The sequence below is a fragment of the Archocentrus centrarchus genome, chromosome 1, assembly GCF_007364275.1.
Source record: "Archocentrus centrarchus isolate MPI-CPG fArcCen1 chromosome 1, fArcCen1, whole genome shotgun sequence".
NCBI classification, from domain to species: domain Eukaryota; kingdom Metazoa; phylum Chordata; class Actinopteri; order Cichliformes; family Cichlidae; genus Archocentrus; species Archocentrus centrarchus.
This window is the reverse complement of record NC_044346.1, coordinates 11963397-11986590: the sequence shown is the minus strand read 5'-3', so window position 1 is coordinate 11986590 and position 23194 is coordinate 11963397. Positions and strand designations below refer to the sequence as shown.

Here is a 23194-nt window from a genome sequence, read left to right as displayed (position 1 = left end):
ATACAGCACATGATTGTAATATTACTAAATTTATCTTCAGATTCTTGGCGGTCCCGCAGTGCAACAGATGGCCTTAAAAATGGAGATGCTAGCAGCTCATCTCTTGCTGCCAAAGGCTTTCGCAGTGTCAGACCCAACCTGCAGGACAAAAAATCACCCTCACAGGTAAAAAAGATCTCATTTACATTAGACTGATAGATATTGACATCTAGCATTTTTTCCCCTCTTTTATTGCTATTTATACTTTAATTACAGGAGTAATTTCATGATGTGTCATGTTCTTATCAGCTTTTAAGTGTTAAGTGGGGAAAAAGTTATTTTAATGGCACAAAATGTCATCATAATTATGGATAGTGTACATATAACCTTGACATGTTCTGAAACAAATATTTGGAACTTCATGATCTCAAGCTTTGTGCTGATGTGTTTTTTCCTGTTTTTTATTGTTGGTATTTGAACTTACATTGGTTGCCACTTTCTAATTGGCTAACAAGGATGTCAGTCCATTGCCATTGCCACCCCCCAGGAAAGAGAGTTTTCACTTCTCATCCACTGGCACTAATCCTCCAAACTACAGCTCCCTTATTGACTTGGCTAATAATTCGAGTCCTGGAACACTAACATTCACTCAAAATGAGCAAGCAGTCTTGAAAGAGTCCTATACTGTAAGGAGCACATCATCCTACTCATACTCAGAGACCAGTGCAAACACAAACCAACAGCTGAATCAGTCAGCTGTCTCGAATGACTCAAGCAATGCTAGGGCATCTGGTACTGCTAGTACACAAGAACGCAAGGTGTCTTCCCTTAAACTAACCCCTGTCACGATCCCTGACCCCCCTGCTCACCTCAATTTTTGCATTGATCCCCAACCTAAGACCCAAGCCACAGGGTCCCCTCCACTCACTTCCCCACCTCCACAAAGAAGTCCTATCCTCTCTCAAGCCCTGACACAGACAACCTCGATTTCTGTCCACTTGGACACAGAGAATAAGAAAAATCCAGCGTCATTCAAGACAAACACCAAAGTGGAACCCAGGTTCTCAAATCAAGCCCCAGATCAAACCCCAACTCCAGGTCCATCCCAGACAGAGATGACAAAGCCTCCTCCTGCAATTCCACCAAGACCTTCTCCTGCAGAGCTGTTGGTACATAACTGACTAAATACTGGTACAATAGAGCAAAATACAGTGTGAATTTTAAGTTCACTTTAATCCAGTGACTGGGTTTATGTCCTGGTAACATCCAGAGTGATTAAAGGGTTACACAGCAACTGCATCACAACATTTGGAAGCAACAGGTCTCCTATAGCAGAAGAAATAGTCAGCTACAATTGTAAGAATAGGCCAAATTCTGTGAGCAGAGGAGATAAAATTGCTTCTTTTCTTATGTGTTGAGTCTGAAAATCTGACACTGGCATTCTGTTCCACTAGACATACCTTAGATGTTTTAATGCATGTTCTATGCTACCTGTGTGTGTTGCCCTTTAGTTCATTCTTGATCTTGCTTCTACCTTCTACCAAACCAGACTGCCATTCTACATTTGTGTGAACTTGTACTGTGTTATAACTGTGTAATTTGCTGCCTTTCTGTAAAGTTTGAACTAACAGAGCATCTTCAGTTTATAGCATTAATGTGTTCAGAAGAGGGTGCTGCAGCTTTATGACACAGTGTGGTTTTACCTTTTTGCTGTTGTCACGTTGTTTTCACACATCCCGTTTGACTCCATGGCTAATAAATGATATCACTAAGCACTCTCCTCCTTTCCTCCTTTTCCAATCAACTACCTCTTACTCCAACCCAGGGGCCTCCCTCGCCTGACCCCACAGCACGGCACTCCCCCTATCGCTACCACAGCTCAGAGTCACTTGACTACTTGTCAGGCCTAATGCCCAAGGCCCTATCACCCACTCCGTATCTCCCGAGTGGAGCTGGTGGCAGAGGTGGTGGCACAGCTGGTGCGGCCAGCGGGCCGAGCAATACCGCAGCCAGCATTGTGAGCTGTGTGTCACCCTCGGCTTCCCCCGTGACTGTGTCAGCTCTCAGCCACTACTCGTCATCCACGGCTGGTCTGCTGGACGAGCTGCAGATCTGTAGCCTGGACTCACCTGTCGCCTCACCCACACCATCGCCCACTCTGAGCCATGTCTCTATCTACACACCCACTGCTGGCCGTGATGATGCGCTAACAACCTTTGTGGCCTCCACTGCTGCAGCAGCCACTTTCACTAATGTAATTATCCAAACAAGTCACCTCTATAACATGCATTATTACCAAGAACAGTTGGTTCCCGTCCTCCCACACTCATTTTGATGGCTGAATCAGACCTCTACAAAGTGTGTGCTCACTACCAATTTTTAACTTTCACTAACTGTCAACTACACCCTATCTGTCAGATTGTGAAATTAAATCCAGCCCTCTTTGTTCCCTTATTATGTTACTGTCTGTACTCATTCACACTTTCAGTCTCTGCCTGTCTATATTTCTTTGGTTTATATATATATATATATTAGGGGTGGGACTTTAACGCGTTAATTTCGATTAATTAATTATGGGGAAATTAACGCGTTAAACATTTTAACGCATTTTAATCGCACTTTGCACCGTGGAATGTTTCTCAGTGCGCGAGTTCCCGGCATACAGATTATATCGACGCACAATGTCCAAATTAGGGGCCGCATCCTGCGAAGGACCCGGCCCAGGTCTTTCGCAGCCCACGAACACCACAAAGGCCGGAAGTGAGCAGCTAGCCTTCATATCAGCGTCACCTGCCGTCACCTCTGCGTAGCTCATGTCGCCTAGCAACCGTGAGTGCGAAGCACAGCTGTGTAAAAGCAGCTGTTAAACGGAGAACGAACTTTTTCTCCTTTTTGTGGTTTAATTTTAAGTCTTTAATTCAAAATAAGCTGTTAAAACAAGCATGATACATTTCAACATCAAGGAATACAGCTGAGCGAATGATTAATTTCCAACCATAACAAGTGAGACATTAATGTTGAATAAAACTATCCAGTTATGATGCTTAACTTTAATTTCAGGTGTTTGCTTATCACAGGAGCACTTCCACCCTTCGTTGGTCTGTGTAGTAGACTGGTGGGAAAATGAACAATATTTTGAAGTTTAAGCTTATGTATATTGATTTATTCATCAACTAAACTTAAATTAATATTTCTCATGTCAAATATTGAAATGCGATTAAAATGCGATTAATTTCGATTAATTAATTACAAAGCTTGTAATTAATTCGATTAAAAAAATTAATCGAGTCCCACCCGTAATATATATATTTTTTTTTTATTTCTTTTTTTTTTGCCATGCTATCCATTTACACTGTCTTTTAAGGCCAGTTCATATCAAAAATTCATGACGTCATCCAGTGATTTTTCTATTCAAGGTGCAGCAAGGTGAAATACTCTGTTGGAAGCTTTTAGCAATGGGTTATTAGTTTATAAAAAGACTAAACTCTTGCTGGGTTTTTTTTTCCTTTTTCTTCTTTTTTCTGTTTTCACAATGCAATTTGTGTCTGAACTATAATTACGTGCCCATTCAGCTCATTGTATTACACTGGGAATAGATAAATTCTAGGTTATGCTATGAAAACATGCATGTGTGTGTGTTCTGTTTGGGGTTATGCAAGAACTATATTGAAAGCAGATGTCATTTTGTTAGACATATAATATATATATATATATATATATATATATATATATATATATATATATATATATATATATATATATAAAATGACATTAAAAAAAACAGTTCAGAAGGTAGCATCTTTTGTCTGAAGCCACCCATTTTTCTTGTGAGCAAAAACATTGGGACATATGACTGACAGGTGTGTTTTGCTGCCCAGGTGTGTCCTGTTACATTGATTATTCAAACAGTAAATAGCGCTGAATGTCCGTGCTCAATTTGGCTTTTGCCTGTGCAGACTGGCAGACTGGCTGTTTAGAATATTAACCAACATGAAAGCCAGAGCGCTGGGTGAAAAACAAGCATTTGTGAAGCTGAGAGAATATGGAAAATTAATCAGAGCCATTGCACAAACATTGGCCATAGCCAGTACAACCGAACTGAAGAAGAAAGTCGTCACTGTGTACTAACAGATGTTGACCAGGTAGGCCAAGGAAAATAACAGCAGTTGATGACAGAAACATTGCAAGTGCTGTAAAGAAAGACCCTAAAACAACTGTTAGTGACATCAGCAACAACCTCCAGAGGGTACATTAAAGGTGCAAACCACTAATTAGCAAGAAGGACAGGAAGGTCAGGCTGGAATTTGCCAAGAAGTATAGAGACAAGCCTCAGAGGTTTTATGGACTGATGAGACAAAGATGAACCTTTACCAAGGTGATGGAGAGGCTAAAGTTTGGAGAATGAAAGTATCTGCTCATAATCCCAAATGTACAAACTCATCTGTGAAACAGTGGAGGTAATGTCATGGCTTGGGTTTGTCTTCTTCTGAGATGGGCTCATCAATGGGCTTCACTGATGATGTCATGCATGATGGCAGCAGTACAATGAACTCAGAAGTCAACAGAAACATTTTGTTTGTCAATTTAAAGAAAAATGCAACCAAACTAATTGGGTGATCCTTTATTATGCAGCAATATAATGACCAAAACGCACTACCAACACTACAAAGGAGTTCATCAGGAGCAGGAAGGTTTTAGACTGGCCTAGTCTCCAGACTTAAACCCTATAGAGCATTTTACCTGCTAAAGAGGAGCCTGATGGGAGTAACACCTGCAACTGAAAGAGGCTGCAGTGAAAGCCTGGAAAACAAGAATCCAAAAGTTTACTGATGTCAGTGGGTCACAGGCTTGATGCCGTTATTGCAAGCAAGGGATTCACTTTAATCTATTTTAAGTTTCTCTGTTCCAATACTTTTTCTCACAATAAAAATGAGTGGCTTTGGACCAAAGGTCCTGGAAATAAAAGCTGAGATGTTTATCTTTTGTCTCATACTGATTTTTTTTTAATGTCAAACCCAAATTTCTTTAGTCTACAGTAAAAATAAAGCGATATATAATATAAAATAAATAAATGTGTTATAATTTTAAAACCTTTTTATGCTACTCAGTAGCATAATATAAGACAAGGAGTTAGTTTTTTTTTTTGTTTTTGTTTTTGTTCTTTAAATAAAAATTATTACTATTAATGATGATGCTTTGCACATTACTTGATTGTCATTAATGAAAGAATGACTCTATATCCCTCTGACAAATGTGTAGTATTTACTTTGGTTCAAATGTTAACAGAGCCTAAGAAGCCATTTCTGACAAACTAAAAGGTACAGTACAAACATCCAGTGCAAAGCACAAATGAGCAGCTAAATTTTATCAGGACTTACCAGGCAAAGAGTGATTGATTAGTTTTTCCTCCACAAGTTAACCATTTTGTTCAACATATTGTGTGACAGTGTCCTGGCATGTATTGCCTCTCTAAGGTAAACCGAGTATGCTTTTTTACTCCAATATAAGGTCATCTGTTTGAATTTTTTTGCCTTAGCTGTTTTTTTTATTTATTTATTGTTTGTCATCAGTTAGCTTAGGGGTATACTATGAAGGAAGTTCAACATAGTCAGGCTCTCTTTGCGTTAGCTGGATTGACAAAACCCAAAAGTTGGAGATGATGGGTTTCATGATGATGTTGATTTCACTTCATCGTACACTCCTCTTGTTGCACCATGAATCTTTGGTGTGAACCGGCAAGCCTTAAAACTGAAGTACAGTGCTGTGAAAAAGCATTTACCTCCTTGATTTCTTAGTTTTTTGTATATTTGTTGCACGTAAATTTTTCAGATCATCAAACAAATTTCATTATTAGACAAAGATAACCTGTGTTTTGTATTTACTCACATTATCTTTGACTAATATAAAAATGAGTTTGATCTGAAACATTTAAATGTGACAAATACACAAAAAACAAAGAAAGGGAAGGGAAGGGGGCAAAGACTTCTTCACGTCACTGTACAGTGTTTTCATTCTTTGACAGTTGAAATCTTTGCTTCTCGCGCCGTGTTGAATGGGAGAGCAGTTTTCACAAGAGCTTCTCATTTTAAATATATCATGTCCACTGTCTTATGTCAGATGTTTACGTTAACCAATTAATGAGATGTATGTGAATGTGAAAGAGCTTACTGTCACTGTTTTAGTCTTTGTATAGTGTGAAGTGATGCAGTGAGTGACCCTTTCCCCGACTAACTGTCTTTATGTTTTAATCACTTAAGATTCAGAACTTACTATTAATCACATTCACTACATGTTCACATGTCTTATATCAGAACTGGTTCTTTTACCTGGTCTGCTTGGACGACTAATGTTGGACGGTAATACTTTGTAATAGCCATTGCTAATAAATTACAAATTGATTGTTAATTCAGCTTACTGTAACTTACTGTAAACAAACAATGATTAATAGTATTTACTGAGCATTAGTGATGGTATGTCTTTAGTAGTTATTACATTATGATGACACCAACACAAGCGACATTTTATAAACTCGCATTAACATTTGGTAATAATTAACAGAGTTTCTTTACTGATGAAGGAGGCTGTTCTCACTCCCAGGGGATCAAATACTGCTGTTCATTCAACTGCACCAGCGTCTCACATGTATGCACAGGGTGTCCTTTAGTCTTGGGTCAGTACTGTTGGTTGGTTGTTTATTTACCTAAACTGCAAACTTTTCATAAACATAACCAAGCTTTTTGAGAGCCTGCACCGAACCGAACAGCAAGTGGCAATAAAACTAAACAGTGAAAGCACACACAAACATCAAAGTCGTACTCCACTGACATTTATCCTGCCTACCCACAAGGTCTTGAAAAACAAGTATTATAATAATAAATTACAACTTTATAATAGCCAGTTAGGTTTATAAACCAACTATTAACCAATAATTGAACATTTTTCACCATTTAAATATTTTTTTAGCAGTAGGCACATTAACACTTAATTAGCAATGGTTATTATAAAGTGTTATATGTTGTTCTTTTGAGTCCACTATTTTTTTTTAATGTTGAGCTAATGTTATAGATCTTAACAATTGTAAATAATGTACATTTTGCTGTCATTGGTGTCTGGTAGTTTCTTACTGTTTGTGTTTCTGGGTTTTGGGTCACTCCTAGGGTCAAGTTCTTTCACATGCTATGAATGGAAGTACTAGCCATCCACACAGGCCACTGTCTCCTCCAGCTTATCCTCCACCCCCTGTCTCACTCCACACTGGGCTTCAGAGACAGAGCAGGAGTTCAGGTGAGTCACTGTTCTTGGGCGATGTATGACATGACTTAAAGATTCAAATACATTGTACTCCATAGCATAATCATGCTGATTTAGACTACTCTTAGGCACAACTAAAAGCACAGAAACACAAACCTAAAGTCAGTCAGATAATTGAACTAGAAAGTCTTTGAATTTCAAGAACGTGTTCATCTGTGAAGCACGACCTAAGAGGTCTTTGTGACTGTAACTCACAGAGGATCAAACCTTACATCATCACTGCACATGTCATTGTTGGTGTTAAGGGACCTTCACAGTATAGATTTGTTAAACATTAAGATGCTAAGTAAGGTGTATATATGTGTATGTATCTATTAGGATCTATATATAATCTAGAACAATTAAACTAGAACCTGTATTTGTGGATAATCTTCTGAATCACCGACACATCTGTCTCTATCTTCCTCTGCTTGCTTCTTGGATCTAGAGGGCAGTGAAACAGTCACCAGAGAGTCTGTGGTGTCAGGCCATACCAGCATCAGCAGCACTGTGCCCATTGCCCGTTTCTCAGAAGAAGAAAAGAAGGTGTCTGTCATTAAAGCCCCCCATTATGAAGGCATCGGCCCTGTTGATGAGTCAGGCATCCCTATTGCCATCCGTACGGTGAGAGAACTCATACAGAGAGCTAAACAAATTGCTTTCCAGCAGACTTCCTCAGTTAGACACTTTAGCATAGCACAGAATTTTTTTTTTGAGCCATTTCTGCTGCCTTCTTGGATGAAGAGATTCGTGAGAAAGGAATTACTTTAAACTGTCAGCAGCTTTTGACCCCATATTCAAGGACTCTCTTCCACTCTTACTATCTCAATTTCACTTCCTTCTGTGTGCTAGTCGTAAAGATGAGCTCAAACAAGGTCTTTGCTTTAGTACTACCAAGTCCTTGCTGATTACTTCCCGAGGAGTGTGTCCCTGTGTGTTATCTCTGTTAAGGCTTTCTGTGTATTAACACTTAACTCAGTTATCAGTTGGTTGAAGAGCAGCATTTAAAGGCAGACATGCTGAGCTACAAAATGAGAGAAAGGGAAATGGGAAGAATGAGAGACGAGCAATAAAGGAAAACAGTTGAAAAGGAAAGAAGAAAAACAGATGCTCCTTGTTTTGAGCAGGCAAACATTTTTGTGGCCACTCTATTTGGTAACCGTGGAGAGTGAAGTGGTAATTGGCCCGTTTCTTGGATGTGCCAGGGCTGCATGCACAGTCACATACTCTTTCACTGTGAAGCCAAACTGCCCCTTCTCTGACTGGAATCCAGTCACATTGTTTAGTGCTACTGAATAAAGAGGATTAAGTCTCTGCCATTTGATCGACCTTTTTTTAAGTGTCTGTTAGATCTATACTGTTTACACAAAGGCACACATACCAGGGTCTCTCCTTGATTTTCAAGACACAGCAAGAGGAGCCCCCCCTTTGGTTTTGTATTAACTAGGATTCGACACCTTTGTGGTTCAGAGCTGAGCCTGCGGAGACGAAATTCTGAAAGCTTTTACTTTAACATACACGCAGACACTCATACCAAACAAACTGCCATAGTAGTCATTCAGGTTACTGATAGAGTGTCTTTTGCGGCTGTTTAGGCATTTAGATATTCTGGTCATTTACATACTGAATATGTTGACATTTACGTGTCTAATAAGATTTCTTCATTTTACTAACAACACAAAAGTCATACTGCTATTAAGTGTGTTGGATTCACCAGCTGTGTCTGTACTTCCATACAGTGCCATGAAAAAGTATTTGCTCCCTTCCTGATTTCTTATCTTTTGCACACACTTAAATGTTTCAGATCATCAAACAAATTTTAATATTAGTCAAAGGGAACCCGAGTAAATACAAAATGCAATTTTTAAATGATTTCATTCATTAAAGGAACAAAGCTATCCAAACCTACCTGGCCCTCTTTGAAACGCTAATTGCACCTAATAACTGGTTATGCCACCCTTGGCAGCGAGAACTGCAATCAAGCATTTGTGATAACTGGCAATGAGTCTTTCACATCACTGTGGAGAAATTTTGGCCCACTTTCCTTTGCAGAATTGTTTTAATTCAGCCACACTGGAGGCTTTTCGAGCATGAACGGCCTGTTTAAGGTCATGCCAAAGCATCTCAATCGGATTTAATTCTGGACTTTGAGCAGGCCACTCCAAAACCTTCATTTTGGGTTTTTTTTTTTTTTTTTTTGACCCATTCAGAGGTGGACTTGCTGCTGTGTTTCGGATCATTGTCCTGCTGCATAACCCAAGCGTGCTTGGGCTTCAGGGCACAAACTGATGGCAGGACACTCTCCTTCAGGAGCAGAATTCATGGTTCCATCATCCAGGTCTTGAAGCTGCAAAGCGGCCCCAGACCATCACACTACCATCATGTTTGACTGTTGGAATGATGATCTTTTATGAAATGCTAGATGTGACAAGATTCAAAACTTGTAAAAAGTGCTGCTTTTGTCTCATCAGTCACAGAATATTTTCCCAAAAGTCTTGGGGAGCATCAAGATGTTTTTTGGCAAATGTGATCTGCAGTGGTTTTCTCCTTGAAACTCTCCCATTTTTTTTTTTTTTCTTATTGTAGAATCATGCTTTTTAATCAGCTTTGCAAAAATGTGGTTAATCGCAGTTACTTCATGATTTAACATGGGGGCAGTCACTTTGCCATGCACGGTCAGGTAGGTTTGGATAGCTTTTTTTTTTCCTTAAAAAATGAAATCGGCGGCGCCAGGGTGGCTCAGTGGTGGAGCAGGCAACCATGTTTGCCATGACGCTGAAAGCAGGCCGCGCAGGTTCGAGTCCCAGACTGTCGCTCTTTCCTGCATGTCTTCTTCCGTCTCTTCTCCCAATTTCCTGTCATATCTACACCGTCAGTAAAGCCGCTGTGGCCAAAAAAAATTAAAAAATAATAAATGAAATCATCATTTTCTGTTTACCTGGGTTACCTTTGTCTCATATTGAAATGTTTTTGATTAACTGAAACAAGTAAGTGTGACAAATATTTTTAAAAAAGGGGGAGGGACATTTTTTATTCACAGCTCTGTGTTTCATAGCTGTAACTTTATGTGATTACATCAAAAAGAACTTAAACTTTGCGATCTGGAGCTGGGCGTTTTAAGATCTCAAAGTCCTAATGACAAATAAGGATACCAGTATTTTTCTGTAGTAAATGTAGTACACTTTGGTAATTTTGGAATATTAACATAACTAGTACATCCCCATGCTATAGTATTGTTTGGTCTGTTTGTGCTGATGGCAAACTGATATACTTAATGATGTTGAGAAAAGTGAAATGTAAGGGTGGTAGATGTGGTTTATATGCTAAAAATGGGTCTTTGTAGCCCATTGCTAGGTAGCATACAGTAACAGTGTCATAATGTTTTATGTGTAATTAAACTTGTGGATATACATCAAACATTATTATCATGAAATAAATTTTGTGGTGCATAAATGCCTATTGCTAGGTGGTTGCTAGGCAACATGATGACATAATATCTGCTATAAATAAGAACCTTGTGGGGCCTAAGATGTACCTGTCTGCTAACCTTGGTTGTTGAACGTCTGATGGTCTCAGAGGAGTTTGCGGACAAAGACTCAAACACACAGACAGACAGAGGTTCCAGGTTTTATTAAGATATTTAAACGCTATCATTGCCAATTATGAAATTTCCTAAAAATCTTTTTTTTCACCTTTTACGGTCGTGTAAAAAAAAAGTGAAAGCTCCGTTCTTTCTTGTCGTGCATATTCTTTGTATAAATATTTTTGGGGAGACTTGTATGGTTATTGAATTTTATCAAAATTGTCGGCAAAATAATACAGTGCTGGGGAAATCTAGAATGCAACATGGATTCTTTCCTCAGGACTTTAAACAAAAGATCATCTTGTTAATAATTACCAAGTGAAAGAGAATGAGTTACACACAGTAGCAGTGAAAAGCGGGCATATAGTGTAGAAGTTGTATGGATAAAGCAACTTTTGTATAATCAAACAGCAACAGACAAACAGGTGGCCGTGACAGCATAACCTCCGTGGCAAAGGTAATAATCTATCTTGGAGAAGACACAGTTGATTTAGTTCTCATCATCCAAAGAATCCTAATAACTAATTTGCTTATGTCTCAGTTATATTATCCCTGAGTGGAATCTAAATGCCTAAAAAGGCTTCGTGTGTGTTTTCAGCTGTAGAATGTGCCATGAAATGGTAGGAATCCTTTATGGTTTCTAAATTCAGCCTTCACATTTGTGTTACATTTCACGGCACATAAATCTTTATGGTTATTTCTTTCTCAACAGACGGTGGATAGGCCTAAGGACTGGTACAAAACTATGTTCAAGCAGATTCACAAAGTTCACAAAGCAGGTAAGCATAATGAAAGACTGAAATTGTGTGCCGCGATGAGATTATTGGCCATTTTATGCAAAATGTATTTATGCAAGCTGCCTGTATGTGTGTGCATATTTTGTGTGTCTTTGCATGCCAGTTCTTGTTAAACCAAAAGACCCAAATGATCCCAGAGCCACAGCTTGTTAGATTGTGAGCAAGAGAGTCTGGAGAGGAGGAGGAATGGAGAGAAACCTCTAATAGACGCAGAGCCGTCCTGGGAAATCTGCTCTAATTTTGCGGGCTTGACAGAAACACAGAATCAGTACAAGGCTTGTTTGTTCTAAATTGCTCAGCCTTCTGCTACAAGACCACACACAAAAACTCACACACTCTCAAATACAGACTATTTCATGGGTCCATGCACTGAAAAAAATCATCCAAAGGCTTGTTATGGTCATGATGTTTCTGAATCTTTTTGTGATTTCATTGGAACTATAAGCAATACTCCAGTACCAATCCTCTAAAAGGTATACATTCCCCATGCCGCAGCTTTGATTCATTTTAGCTAGCATACTGGACAGAGGAGAAGTGGATCATGGTGGTTTTGATGATGTTTTCAGGCTGATTAAAAGTGCTATCTTGAGGACAAATTGTGTACAAAGAAGTGTGCTTACACATGCATCCCAATCAGCTCTGTACCTTTCCTCTACAGACGATGACTATTCGGACACATACAGTGCTTCATACGCTCTCGTAAACAATGGTGAGACCTGCTCCTGTGTAACAGAAGTTGTCTTTCTTAAAATCAATAATTTCTTCCCAACCTTCCTTTCTGGCTGACTGGCCTCATTACTTCTGCCTCCACTCTCTCCTCCATCCTGTCCTTACCAGATAGCTACAGCCTGTCGTCCACCACCACCACCATGGCCCACCCTGCCCCTCGGACACATACATACAGGCCTCTATCCAAGAGCCCCTCAGACAACAACGGAGGGCATCTGGGGCCTCGGGAGCCTTCACCATCCCCCGTCCCCCCACCACCTCCGCCCATGCCATCCCTTCTCCAACTAAGGGCAAGAGACAGTGACCGCGAGAAGGATCTGACAGACACGTAAGAGCAACTTTCTCACAAAAGTTTAGTTATTATATTGGCAATGTTTTAAATAAACCTTTATTTTTCATTCTTTGTCACTTCGAGTTATCAACAAAGTCTCAGGCTTTTTTCCTGAAAAGCACGTTTGTTTTTCTTGCACCAGTAACGAATGGGGTCCTCCTGACCGAAAAGTGGATACACGAAAGTACCGCGCAGAGCCCAAGAGTATTTTTGAGTACGAGCCTGGGAAGTCCTCTATCCTGGAGCACGAAAGACCAGTGAGTATTTCTGAAATACTGACATTTTTACCCCTCTTAAAATAAACTGAAAAATGCCTCAGTGTTTTAGCTTCACCCTGGCATTTAGCGAGAACAGTGACACATTGAATGATTTCTTCACATTATTGCTTTTTATTGTTTGGTAAAAGATTAAATAATTCTGTCTGCTCAGGCACAGTGAGGAAATAGTCATGAGCAAACGCACCTTTTCTTTTTTTTCTTTCTTTCCTTTTTTTTTTTTCCACTTGCTACTCTGGTAGACAGACATTACGATGTCATTATATTATGGGCTTTTGCACAGCTCTCCTTCTGTCAGAGACAATGTGGGCGTTAAAAGCTTCCAGTGCTACATCCTCCAGCAACTGTACTCACTGTTAATGCTTGTGTGGGGTGAAGGACAGAGCAGATAGCAGCAGAGAAAAATGACTGTGTTGTCAGGCAGGGCTTAAAAAAATAAATAGACATGATGTGTCTGAGAAAAGGACAGAATAATGAAGAATGTGTTACAGATGAGGCGTCTTTGCAAAAATAAATTAATTAATTAAAAGGTAAGAAAGAAAGCATTTTATGGATGTTTCGCAGATGTTTAATGCGATGACTGCTGAGAGTGCTCCCAGGGCAATAATGCATGAGTCAGTTCCTGATAGACAGAGGTAATAAAATGAGAAAGCTGTAGAGAGGACCCACACTGGCTAATGTGCTGCTCAGTGTCCTTTTTTTCTCCATTAACCAAAGTCAAAAAATGTCACCTTAAAACACATTGTGTGGTGATGATGCACCCATTTTGACAATTATGACCTTTAAGAGGGAAAAATGTTTTTCTGTTACTCTTGTTCTTTAGATGCTGTCTCAGTGCGCGGGTATGCATGTGTGCGCGTTTGTGTTTAAGCCATTGTGTGATTGGCAGTCTCTGCTCCAGGCTTTTTTCTTTCTTTTTTTTTTTTCTTTTCAGGGTGACTCATTCATCTGAAAGCTGAATTCTCTTTTTTTTTTTGCCAGAGATGTAGCACTACAACACCTACAAAACATCTCCTGGCAGTGTTTCATTTGGCATGAAAACTCCATATTATGTGGGATTAGGGTTAGAAAGAGCAGACAGCGTGGTAAAAACACACTACGCCATCTCTGCAGTTCAAATAACAGTAAATGGAAACAAATCAAACAAGCTGACCTTTTGTTTAAATATTCAAATTACAATTCAGTCTTTTGCATAAGATATACAAGAAAAGCAAGAGAATTAAAAGAGAAGTATGAATACAGTTTGTTAAAATTTGAAAGATAAAAGTATAGTCATGTTTTGAAATTCAAACACATCCACTTCTGAGTGGTTAATGGTGCTGTTTGTACTTGATGTTTGGACTGTTATTTATAAATGCATACAGCAGTACAAAAAGCATAGTCACTACAGATTTACACTGAGGTATTGTACAGTTATGATTTCCATATTTTGTGCTTAGCCTGAGCCCCTTTTGCAGTGTGCCAGTTTGTGGCTTGAGGTTGGCTAACCACTGTACTGTAGAAGTGAAACTCAAGCTGTAAATGGCTCTGTGGCAACACTTTTGTTTCCATGGGCCAGTCTTCATCCTGGTTCATCCTGTGCCCATCTCCTTCTGCCACCTGTGCTCATTCCTAACCACGAGGTCCATGTCTCTCTTTGTGTGTGACTCCTTTCCACACTTCCTCTCTCCTGTCTTTCTTCTGCTTCTTCTCTCTGTCACTGTCATACTTTCCCAGACCTATGATGACATAGATTTAGAGAACGAGCCTTGGTATAAGTTCTTTTCCGAGCTGGAGTTTGGGCGGCCGGTAAGTCAGGGCCTAGCTACTCCCTCAACCACAACTCTGCCATAGACATACACTTTTTCAACCCCACCCGCAACTTTTGTTTTATGTCTCTGCCAGTAGACTGGGTGGGGCTAGTTGTTTGGGCATGTAATAGTTGTTTGGTGCTTGTTTGGTGCCCCCTTCCTTGCTCCCCAAATCACCTTTGTGACAAACTGTGGTGTGTCTCGCTGCTGCTGGGGTTTTTGGTCTGGTGACTAGTAGGCACTAAAATGCGCACACACAAACCTGGACACTTTTATTTCAGTTGGTTCATTTTGGCATTTTGTTCAAAAATAAGCAGGAAAACCTGTTTAAAGGCAGTGTTCTCCAAAGGCTTCAGATGACCTGACATCATGAACAGTCAGTCAAAACAATAAATATGCAGTAGCTGAGCTTCTACTGATACTTACCTGTTGCTGAAAACACTGTCATAATCTGTGTACTTTCTTTAGTATCTATTATACAGTACTGTGCAAAAGTCTTGCGCCACCTCTCATTTCTTTGTATTTTGCTTACAAAGAGTCAGACTTTCTCGTTATTTATTTAAGCAGTTGTTCTCCCCCAGGCTTTCTGAAGGTCTTTCTTTTCTTTCAAGGTTTTTCTTTGGACATTGGCTGCTTTTTCACTTATTTTCAGTCCAGTCGTTGTACCTGGCCAAGGACAGCTGCTGGTGAAAAAAGGCACCTAGATCAAGGGATGAACTACTGTTGTGTCTACACATAACAGACAACTTAGCAAAGAACCAATTTTAAATTGTATCTTCGGGTACTTTGATAGGAACATGTCACAAAAACACATCATTTGTTCACATTTCTTTACTTAAATCCATGAAAAATGCCAAAAATAACAGTTTGACAGGCATAAAATAGTATTTTTGTACTAACAAGGTCATTCCTAAAGTGCTGAAGACTTATCTCAATTGCATATCTCAACATGGCGTGCAGTGTGTCGGTTGAGGAGACTGCACAATTGAAGGACCAAAAACAAATGACAGGCCTCAAAACAGTCTACATCAGATGAACAGTATCTGAAAGTCATGTTCTTAAGAAATAGAAAAAGAAATCCAGCAAAGACCTGATGGACCCGACAGATGCATCTGACCCCTCAGTTGATCCATCTACTGTTCACTGAAGCCTCATCAGAAATGATCTCAGTGGAAGGACTGGAAGAAGAACTGGACTGAAAATCAGTAGGAACAGGTCTGATGGAGTGGTTAATCCAACTTTGGAGTTTTTGGTGGATAAGGTCAGGAGAGAGGTACAACAGTGAGTGTCTACAGCCATCTGTCAAACATGGTGGAGGCTCTGTCATGGTTTGGGGCTGCATTTCAGCCTGTGGCCTTGAAGATCTTGTCAAAACTGATGGAATTATGAACACAGAAAAGTACCATCAGATTTTGAGCCAGCATGCAATAGCATCTGGAAAGTGTCTGGCTTGCAGTGGCTTAATTTTTCAGCATAATAAGGATCCCAAATAACTGGCCATGAACTAAAAATCATACCTGGATAGAAAAACACACAATGGAACACTGTCGGTCATGGATTGGCCTCCCCAGAGCCGGGACCTCAACATTATTGAAGCAGCCTTTTGTTCTGTTATCTTGACAGAGAAAAGAACAAGGCAGCCAACATTCAAAGAAGAGCTTTGAATGGCCTTCAAGAAGCCTGAAGAACTATTCCTGAAGACTGCTTGAAGAAATGACAAGAAAGCTGCCTGAGAGAGTTCAGGCTGTGCTGAAGAATAAAGGTGGTCACACCAAATATTGACTTTCAGGCTCGTTAGAATTGTACAAACTCTGTTTTTGCCTGATATGCTGAATTTCCATGTATGTTTGCACATTTTCAATATTTCCCAGTTTCCTATAAAAATATAAAGAACTGAGGTGTGGCTCGAGGCTTTTGCACAACACTGTACACGCCAACATGTATTTGGCAATCTGCCCTTATATACCCTGTTTATTTATATGATCCTTGCAGTGCAAAGAGGGAATGCTCTGTGTTTTGAAGCTAAGGCTTTAGTGCCCTCTGGTGGATGTGAGCGGTAATAATGTCCTAGTGACTTCAGGCAGAGCTCACCTTTGGTCACAAATGTGGGATCAAATTACCCACAACCTGACTGATTTACAAAGTGTCACGAGGACGTGCCTCTGTCCATGCCAGCGCATGACATCAGGTGATGACTTCCTGGGCTTATTTGAAATGTTCAGGTGAAAATTTCACATATAGATCTGGCATGACTTTCTGTCTTCTCACAGTCATGTTGAGCTATGTGGTGAGATTTCTACCTGCAATGTTTTTACTGTTTCACATCACTCAAAAAGCCCCTAGAGTGTAGATGTTTTCTCTGACTGATGCAGCCAGGTCAGAATCTCACACTGTGTTCAGTGTTTTGAGTGATGATTGAGGCGATAAGTCACAATATGTTTTAATAATCCAAATAAATGCTCGTTTATCTGCACTTGTAAAATGGCACTAAATCACTACATTTGATTGTGTAAGGCACTGCACTCTCAAATAAACACAATGCTGCAGCTTGTGCTTCAGTTTGCTTTTTGCTTATAGCTTGTTCTTACACCTTGCATGTGTGTGTGTGGTAAATGGGTACATTTGTGTGTGTTGCTGTGGTTTACAGGTTGTTGTAGTAGGCCTACTTTATTTTAGCCTTCCAATCTGCAGTTTTGATTTCACCTTGAGATTAACACAGGAAAGAAAATTCATCAGTAGACTACATCAGAAAGTGGATATCAAGGAATGTTTATGATGAATAGGTGTGTGTGTGTGTGTTAGTGTGTTTTGAGTGAGTGCACATGTGTCTGATACAAGCAGAGCACATGTGCTGTGGTTGTGAAACAGTCTGTTTGTGGTTACTCAGGTTCTCTAACAGGTGTCACTCTCTCCACATGTTTTTTTTTATTTCTCCCCATGATGTCACCACTGCTTCTCCTCCTTCACCTCATCTTCACCTTCCTCCTATTCCTCCTCCTCTTCTCCCCCCCTTCCTGCTCACTGCTGCTGCTTGGGGCTCAAGCCTCCTAAAAAACGGCTGGATTATAATCCAGACATCTCCGCTCGCCAGCGCATTGAGGTAATCTCACATTCACGAGTGTTCCAGTAGAGTTAATTTTACAATTTCTAACCAGCCACAGGAATCACGATCTAGATTGCTAAGAAATATATAAGATACGACTGCTTAAAATGAACGTAACGAGGTTTAAAATGCTAGCCATTTATTAAATTATGAGTGGAATGTTTTGTGAAGGCTGTTGAACATTTAACCTTGAAATGCTAGTTCTGTGTTTACAAGGAATTGAATGAGAACATGCTGATTGTACTCTGTTGATGCCATATTTTTATTGATCTGTGGTAAAAACCTCTTGTTTTGGAGAAGTAGGAGTTACATTTTGTTTCTTGAGCTCAAAATTCTGGAAAACAGATGTTTCTGGCATAAATGTCCATCCAGCCTATCCCAGTCATCATAGGATAATCACACATAATTATAATCCCATTTTTCCCTGTATAAATGTGTGATTGCAGCTGATGGTTACCATTTCCCTACTTTTGTCATTAATATTGAACACTTTACCACTAAGACCCATTCCAGCTGATCCATGCCAGTTTTTGCAGGGCAACATTTGCCCCCTTGAGCTGAGCTCATAACATCCTTCGATGTATCACCGTTTCCATCGTTCTTCAGAGCAGCACAACAGAGGCCAGAAATTTATCTTCGGTGTGTTCACCAGCAGGGCCTCTTCTTGGTCAGGTGTGCCATGTGGAACCAGCATCCATTGCACCTTACGCTGGGGGATTGTTTTGAGTGTGGCACAGCAACAACCGCATGCAGGCTGTGCATTGTAAGCTGCTCTGCCTCAAGTCTTTGTTCCTGCGGGGCTCACTTTTCTCTTTTGTTGTCTGCCCTATTCCAGACATCCCTCCACATCACTCCTGCTGACAAGGCTCCAGAGAGACCTGCAAGGTAACTGCTGTTTCTTTCATTTTCCTCTGCATCCCCCCCCCCCCCCCCCCCCCCCCCCACCCCATCCTTTCACCAGCATCTGTCCTTGTTGTGATTCAGCTCAGTATAAAATCTCTGCTCTTTCTCGCATTGTCGCTCGCACAAACATCCCGTGTGTGTACAATAAATGATGACTTGTGAAGTCTTAATTTGCTTTTGTCACTAATGGCAGGACGCTTTGCTTCTTCTTTTCACGAGCTGAGCCAGAATAAATGAACCCAGCAAACCTATTGATGCTGCTCTTCACCTCCTGTCCTTCCCTCAGCCCCCTCTTCCTCCCCTCATCCTACTCCCTTTCACCAGTGGCCTGCTTATTCAGAGGCTTTTTCCTCTGTGAAGAGAAAGGGCAGACCAGGGATGTGATGAATAGGCCAGGTCATTTATTTAAGTGTCCTGAATATAAAAGCCAATTGGGATTTTTTTTTTTAGATGTTTGAAACTCAAAAGTTACTCTATTACATCCTTTTTCTTTTTTTTTTCTTTTGGACTCAAATATAATCTGGCATTTTTTCAGATGATCTTGGATATACTGGAAATTTGTTCAGGGTTTTCATATTGACAGTAATTTTAGCATCCTCTCCATAGGTAAATGACCATAGAACCATCTATGTAAATTCAATATGAATATCTCCAAAGTTTGATTTAAAGAGTCTTTTGTCAGTAATAGCAAACTTTGTATTAGCAATCTGTTATAAAAGAGGTGATTAAAAACTATTGGCTTGCTTTTAATTTATTTTTGCCGGAAAATAAATAGGAAATACTATGGTAAATAAACAGCGCACCCATGGGACATTTATAGTGGCTATATTTGCCTTCTGCAAACTGCATTCACCAGACTGCTTGTACCATTCTGTGTTGTAGTGCTGCCAGTGACTACAGGAAGAGAAGGAAGTCTGAGCCATCGAGCTCCCAAGTGAATGCCCAGTCTCACAGCCGAGCTGCAACTTCCCCTAAACCAGTGGATGCCTACAGACCCAGCAGCAGCCTAAAGAAACCTGCCATTCGTTCCTCACCATCCTCACCCTCCAGAGCCAAAGGTAGCCTCATATTCACAGACGCAGGTTCTTTTCACTTTGGGTAATGTTGCTATTTGACACAGTCAAAAGAAAAGTACCAGTATTGTAATAAAAAAAAAAATTAGCAAGTTTTGTACACTGGGATTTTATTTACTGAAGGCCATAGCAGTAGGTCCCTTTATTCACCCACCAAAGGCTCATCCTAAGCCAGGGAAAACCATGCACTTAATTTTTTTGTTTGTTTTTCTCCCTTTCCCTTCTTTTCTCTGCACATGCATGTGTACTGTAATTATATGGACAGTTAATCAACAAAGATTCTGTTGTGTTTTTCAAAATGTGATGCCTGTCTGGTGTGAACCTTCAGTTTACTGATTGGTGAAGGTCTGAAGAAAAAGAAAAACATGAAGTCATCCATTTTATCTCCTGTTTATTCTCCCTCTCCTCAGCTCTTCCACCCTTGTGCTGGGTATTATTGCTTAACTTACTTTCCTCCTTCTTCTCTTTCACCACGCTGCTCTCTATTGGACATCTGAAAGGTGGGGACGCATGCAGCATGTATTCAAACAGTCTGACCTCTCCAGGTCCTTATCAGCAGCCCTTTGTTCCCCCAGTCCCTTCTGACCCTCTCAATTCTAATGAGGATGGCAGCCAGGAAGGCAGCTCTTCCTCCAAGCAGTCTGTCTGTTGTAAGAACAGTTGGCAGACAAAACGGCAGAACGCTGAGACGTGGAGCAGTGCGGAGGAAGCACCACCTTCCCCTGCCAAGCTAAAGTCACGCAGTTGTGATGACCTACTCAATGATGGGCATTCTGGCTCAGGTGGATGCAATGCCACCCGCTCAGAAAGTGCTGGGTCACTGGTATGCGATGGAAATCTGTCCACGGTATCGTCCTCTACTCGTTCATTACCCCGGGTCCATCGACGAAGGGCACATGATTCACCGGGGTTTCTCCAGCTCTATCGAAAGATGCACCAGATTGACCGAGCTCAGCTAATCCCATCTGAAGTCATCCGGTCAGTCCGTGCTCGTATTTTGGATCTAGAGCGTCAGCCTCATCTGCATCGGCATCGCCTCTCTCCTTGGACGCCCTCTTGGGGTGTGGAAGTGCCACGTGATATGGTGCCAAACCGCATTTCTGAATATGAGCGTCTTATTCAGAAGTCCAAATCCATGCCTAACTTGGGTGATGGAGAGGTGCCTTCAGGCACCACCACACCAGGTGGGTCATCATCTCGTGCTAGCAGTGGTGGTGGTGGTACACCCAGTTATCCAAAACGCCGTTTTTCTATAGAGTCTTTACTCGAAGAAGACAACAATGGCAAGAGTGGGACAGTACCTCAGACCATGGATCACTTACATCGACCTCGAAGCCCCCCTGAGGGACAGCCTCGTGTTGGACCAGATCCTGGACGGTCCTTTCCCACTCCTCCTGTTCTCCAAGGCCCACAAGCCAACCCAGACTATTCTGACAGTGAACAGGACGCTGTTGCATCTGACCTCAGTGATTTCATTCAGGTGGAGGGCTCCTCATTTTGCAGTGAGAGTGATTTTGATCATTGCTCACTAACCTCCTCTGAGAGCCTATACGGCTCTTCCACCCTCCACCACCACCACCACCACCTCCGTCATCACCACCACCATCACCACCATCATCCTGGTCACCAGAGTCTCGGTCAGAGTCAAGGCTACCAACACCGCCACCTCATCAGCACCTGCAAAGGCCGTTGCCCAGCGTCATATACCCGTTTCACAACCATGCTTCGCCATGAGCGGGAACGAGCGCGACAGGAGCACCAGAGACCTTCACAGCAGAACCGCAGCAGCCATTCCCAAAACCAGAGCTCACAATCCCAGCAGTCGATGTCCAAGCTGGCCTTCCTGGTCAGTCCAGTGCCTTTCCGCAGAAAAAAGGGCTCACCACCTACCTCTAGAAGATGCAGTGGGGGCGGAGGTCGAGGTAGCAGACCCAAATCTAAACAGGCCATTTATGAAGCGCTAGATGCAGCCTTGAGAGACATATACGAGCACATTCAAGCAGAGAGAGGCCACAGAAATCCTCGGGCACCTGATGATAGCATCCTGAGAAGAATTTTGGCCGAACTGTTGCCAAATGTGCCGGAACGCAGCTCCTCATTGCGGGGGAGGAGGGCGTGTTGGCACGGCGGTCACTCCTCTTCATCGTTGTACCCAGATGGAAGCCCCACTGGGTATTCCTCATTTAGAGGAGAGCCCTCGACACCACGGTTACAGTCACCGCGGCTACAGTCACCAATCAGTGCCTGTTACGGACGACAGATGGAGACCTCAAACAGCAATGAATATGGAGAGGAGCAGGGCAATGGAAATGGTCTCTGTTACTCAGGTGGAAATAACACGCATTTAACACCTCAGATACACACGCACACTTCACAGTGCTGTCAGTCACTTAACATGGATATTTTTTCACAACATGTTTGCATACATACACATATAAATACATGAAGCATATATGCATCCACCTACATTTACCTCAGTGTCTCTTTCCGTTTTGCCTGCACTCGTTGCCCAGTTCTCCTCATTGATCTGCAGACACTTCCATTACCATGCTTTTCTGTTTAATTGTATGGTATTGATTAAGACCCATTTACTGTAAATTCTCAAGTAAAATTTGGCCATTTGTTTATTGTGTTAAGCTAATGTGAGTGGCACTTCCTGCTAATGTCTCACATTAAAGGTTTGTTGATTAAAATAAGCTACAGGAGGGCTTTAATTTGAAACATTGCTGAGTTTTATTGACAGATGCTTGATGAACACATAAAAACAAGGGAAAAGTAGGAACTATTACAATTAAATTGTGAAGGAGAGGAATATGTTAGTGAGTGGTCCAAGTAGAACAAGACTCTATTTTAGCACTGATGGAAGTGTTGTTCAGTGGGACTTAAATACAATATGGATAAAATGGGATTGTTTCCAATCCAGGATTGGTTTTCTGCAATTTAAGAAGATACATTTTGAGAATTTACAGTAATATTGCTCTATAATCCTGTCTCAAAGAAATTATATTTCTTAACTCCGTACTTTTAGGTGCATGATAATAGCTTTTTGGAATTTTTATTTTTTTTTTGATTGAACAAATAAATAATTCATTAACTGGATTACAGTTTGGGCCTACTGATCACTTAACACTCACACCAGAAGCCAAAGTTTACATCTAGATTTGAATTTATAGCGAGGTGTAGGCAGGGATACAGATTTGTTTTGTGTCTCAAGCCACAAAGCAGACCAGACTCTTTCATAATAATACTGTAGTTACTACAAGTGGATATTGATCAAATGCTTTACTGTTAAATATGTTGTCAGTGAACCTTTCAAGTCAGCTTCTTCTCAACTTAACTTT

The 23194-nt window shown here is 40.9% G+C and overlaps 1 protein-coding gene across 14 annotated transcripts in view; it reads left to right on the top strand.

The window, feature by feature from the left end:
* sorbs2a (sorbin and SH3 domain containing 2a) overlaps positions 1–23194 on the top strand; it is a 53326-nt gene that overhangs the window by 18694 nt on the left and 11438 nt on the right. For 5 of the 14 annotated variants that reach the window (XM_030733261.1, XM_030733095.1, XM_030733519.1 and 2 more), the window contains 13 exons: positions 41–165; positions 1805–2233; positions 7137–7263; positions 7718–7893; positions 11565–11631; positions 12308–12358; positions 12487–12706; positions 12852–12966; positions 14701–14772; positions 17818–17874; positions 18713–18762; positions 19663–19838; positions 20354–22180. In XM_030733261.1, the coding sequence (XP_030589121.1) occupies positions 41–165; positions 1805–2233; positions 7137–7263; positions 7718–7893; positions 11565–11631; positions 12308–12358; positions 12487–12706; positions 12852–12966; positions 14701–14772; positions 17818–17874; positions 18713–18762; positions 19663–19838; positions 20354–22180 (3492 nt within the window). The remainder of the gene's footprint in view (positions 1–40; positions 166–1804; positions 2234–7136; positions 7264–7717; positions 7894–11564; positions 11632–12307; positions 12359–12486; positions 12707–12851; positions 12967–14700; positions 14773–17817; positions 17875–18712; positions 18763–19662; positions 19839–20353; positions 22181–23194) is intronic. The other 9 variants (XM_030733933.1, XM_030733179.1, XM_030733685.1 and 6 more) reach the window with 6 other exon arrangements.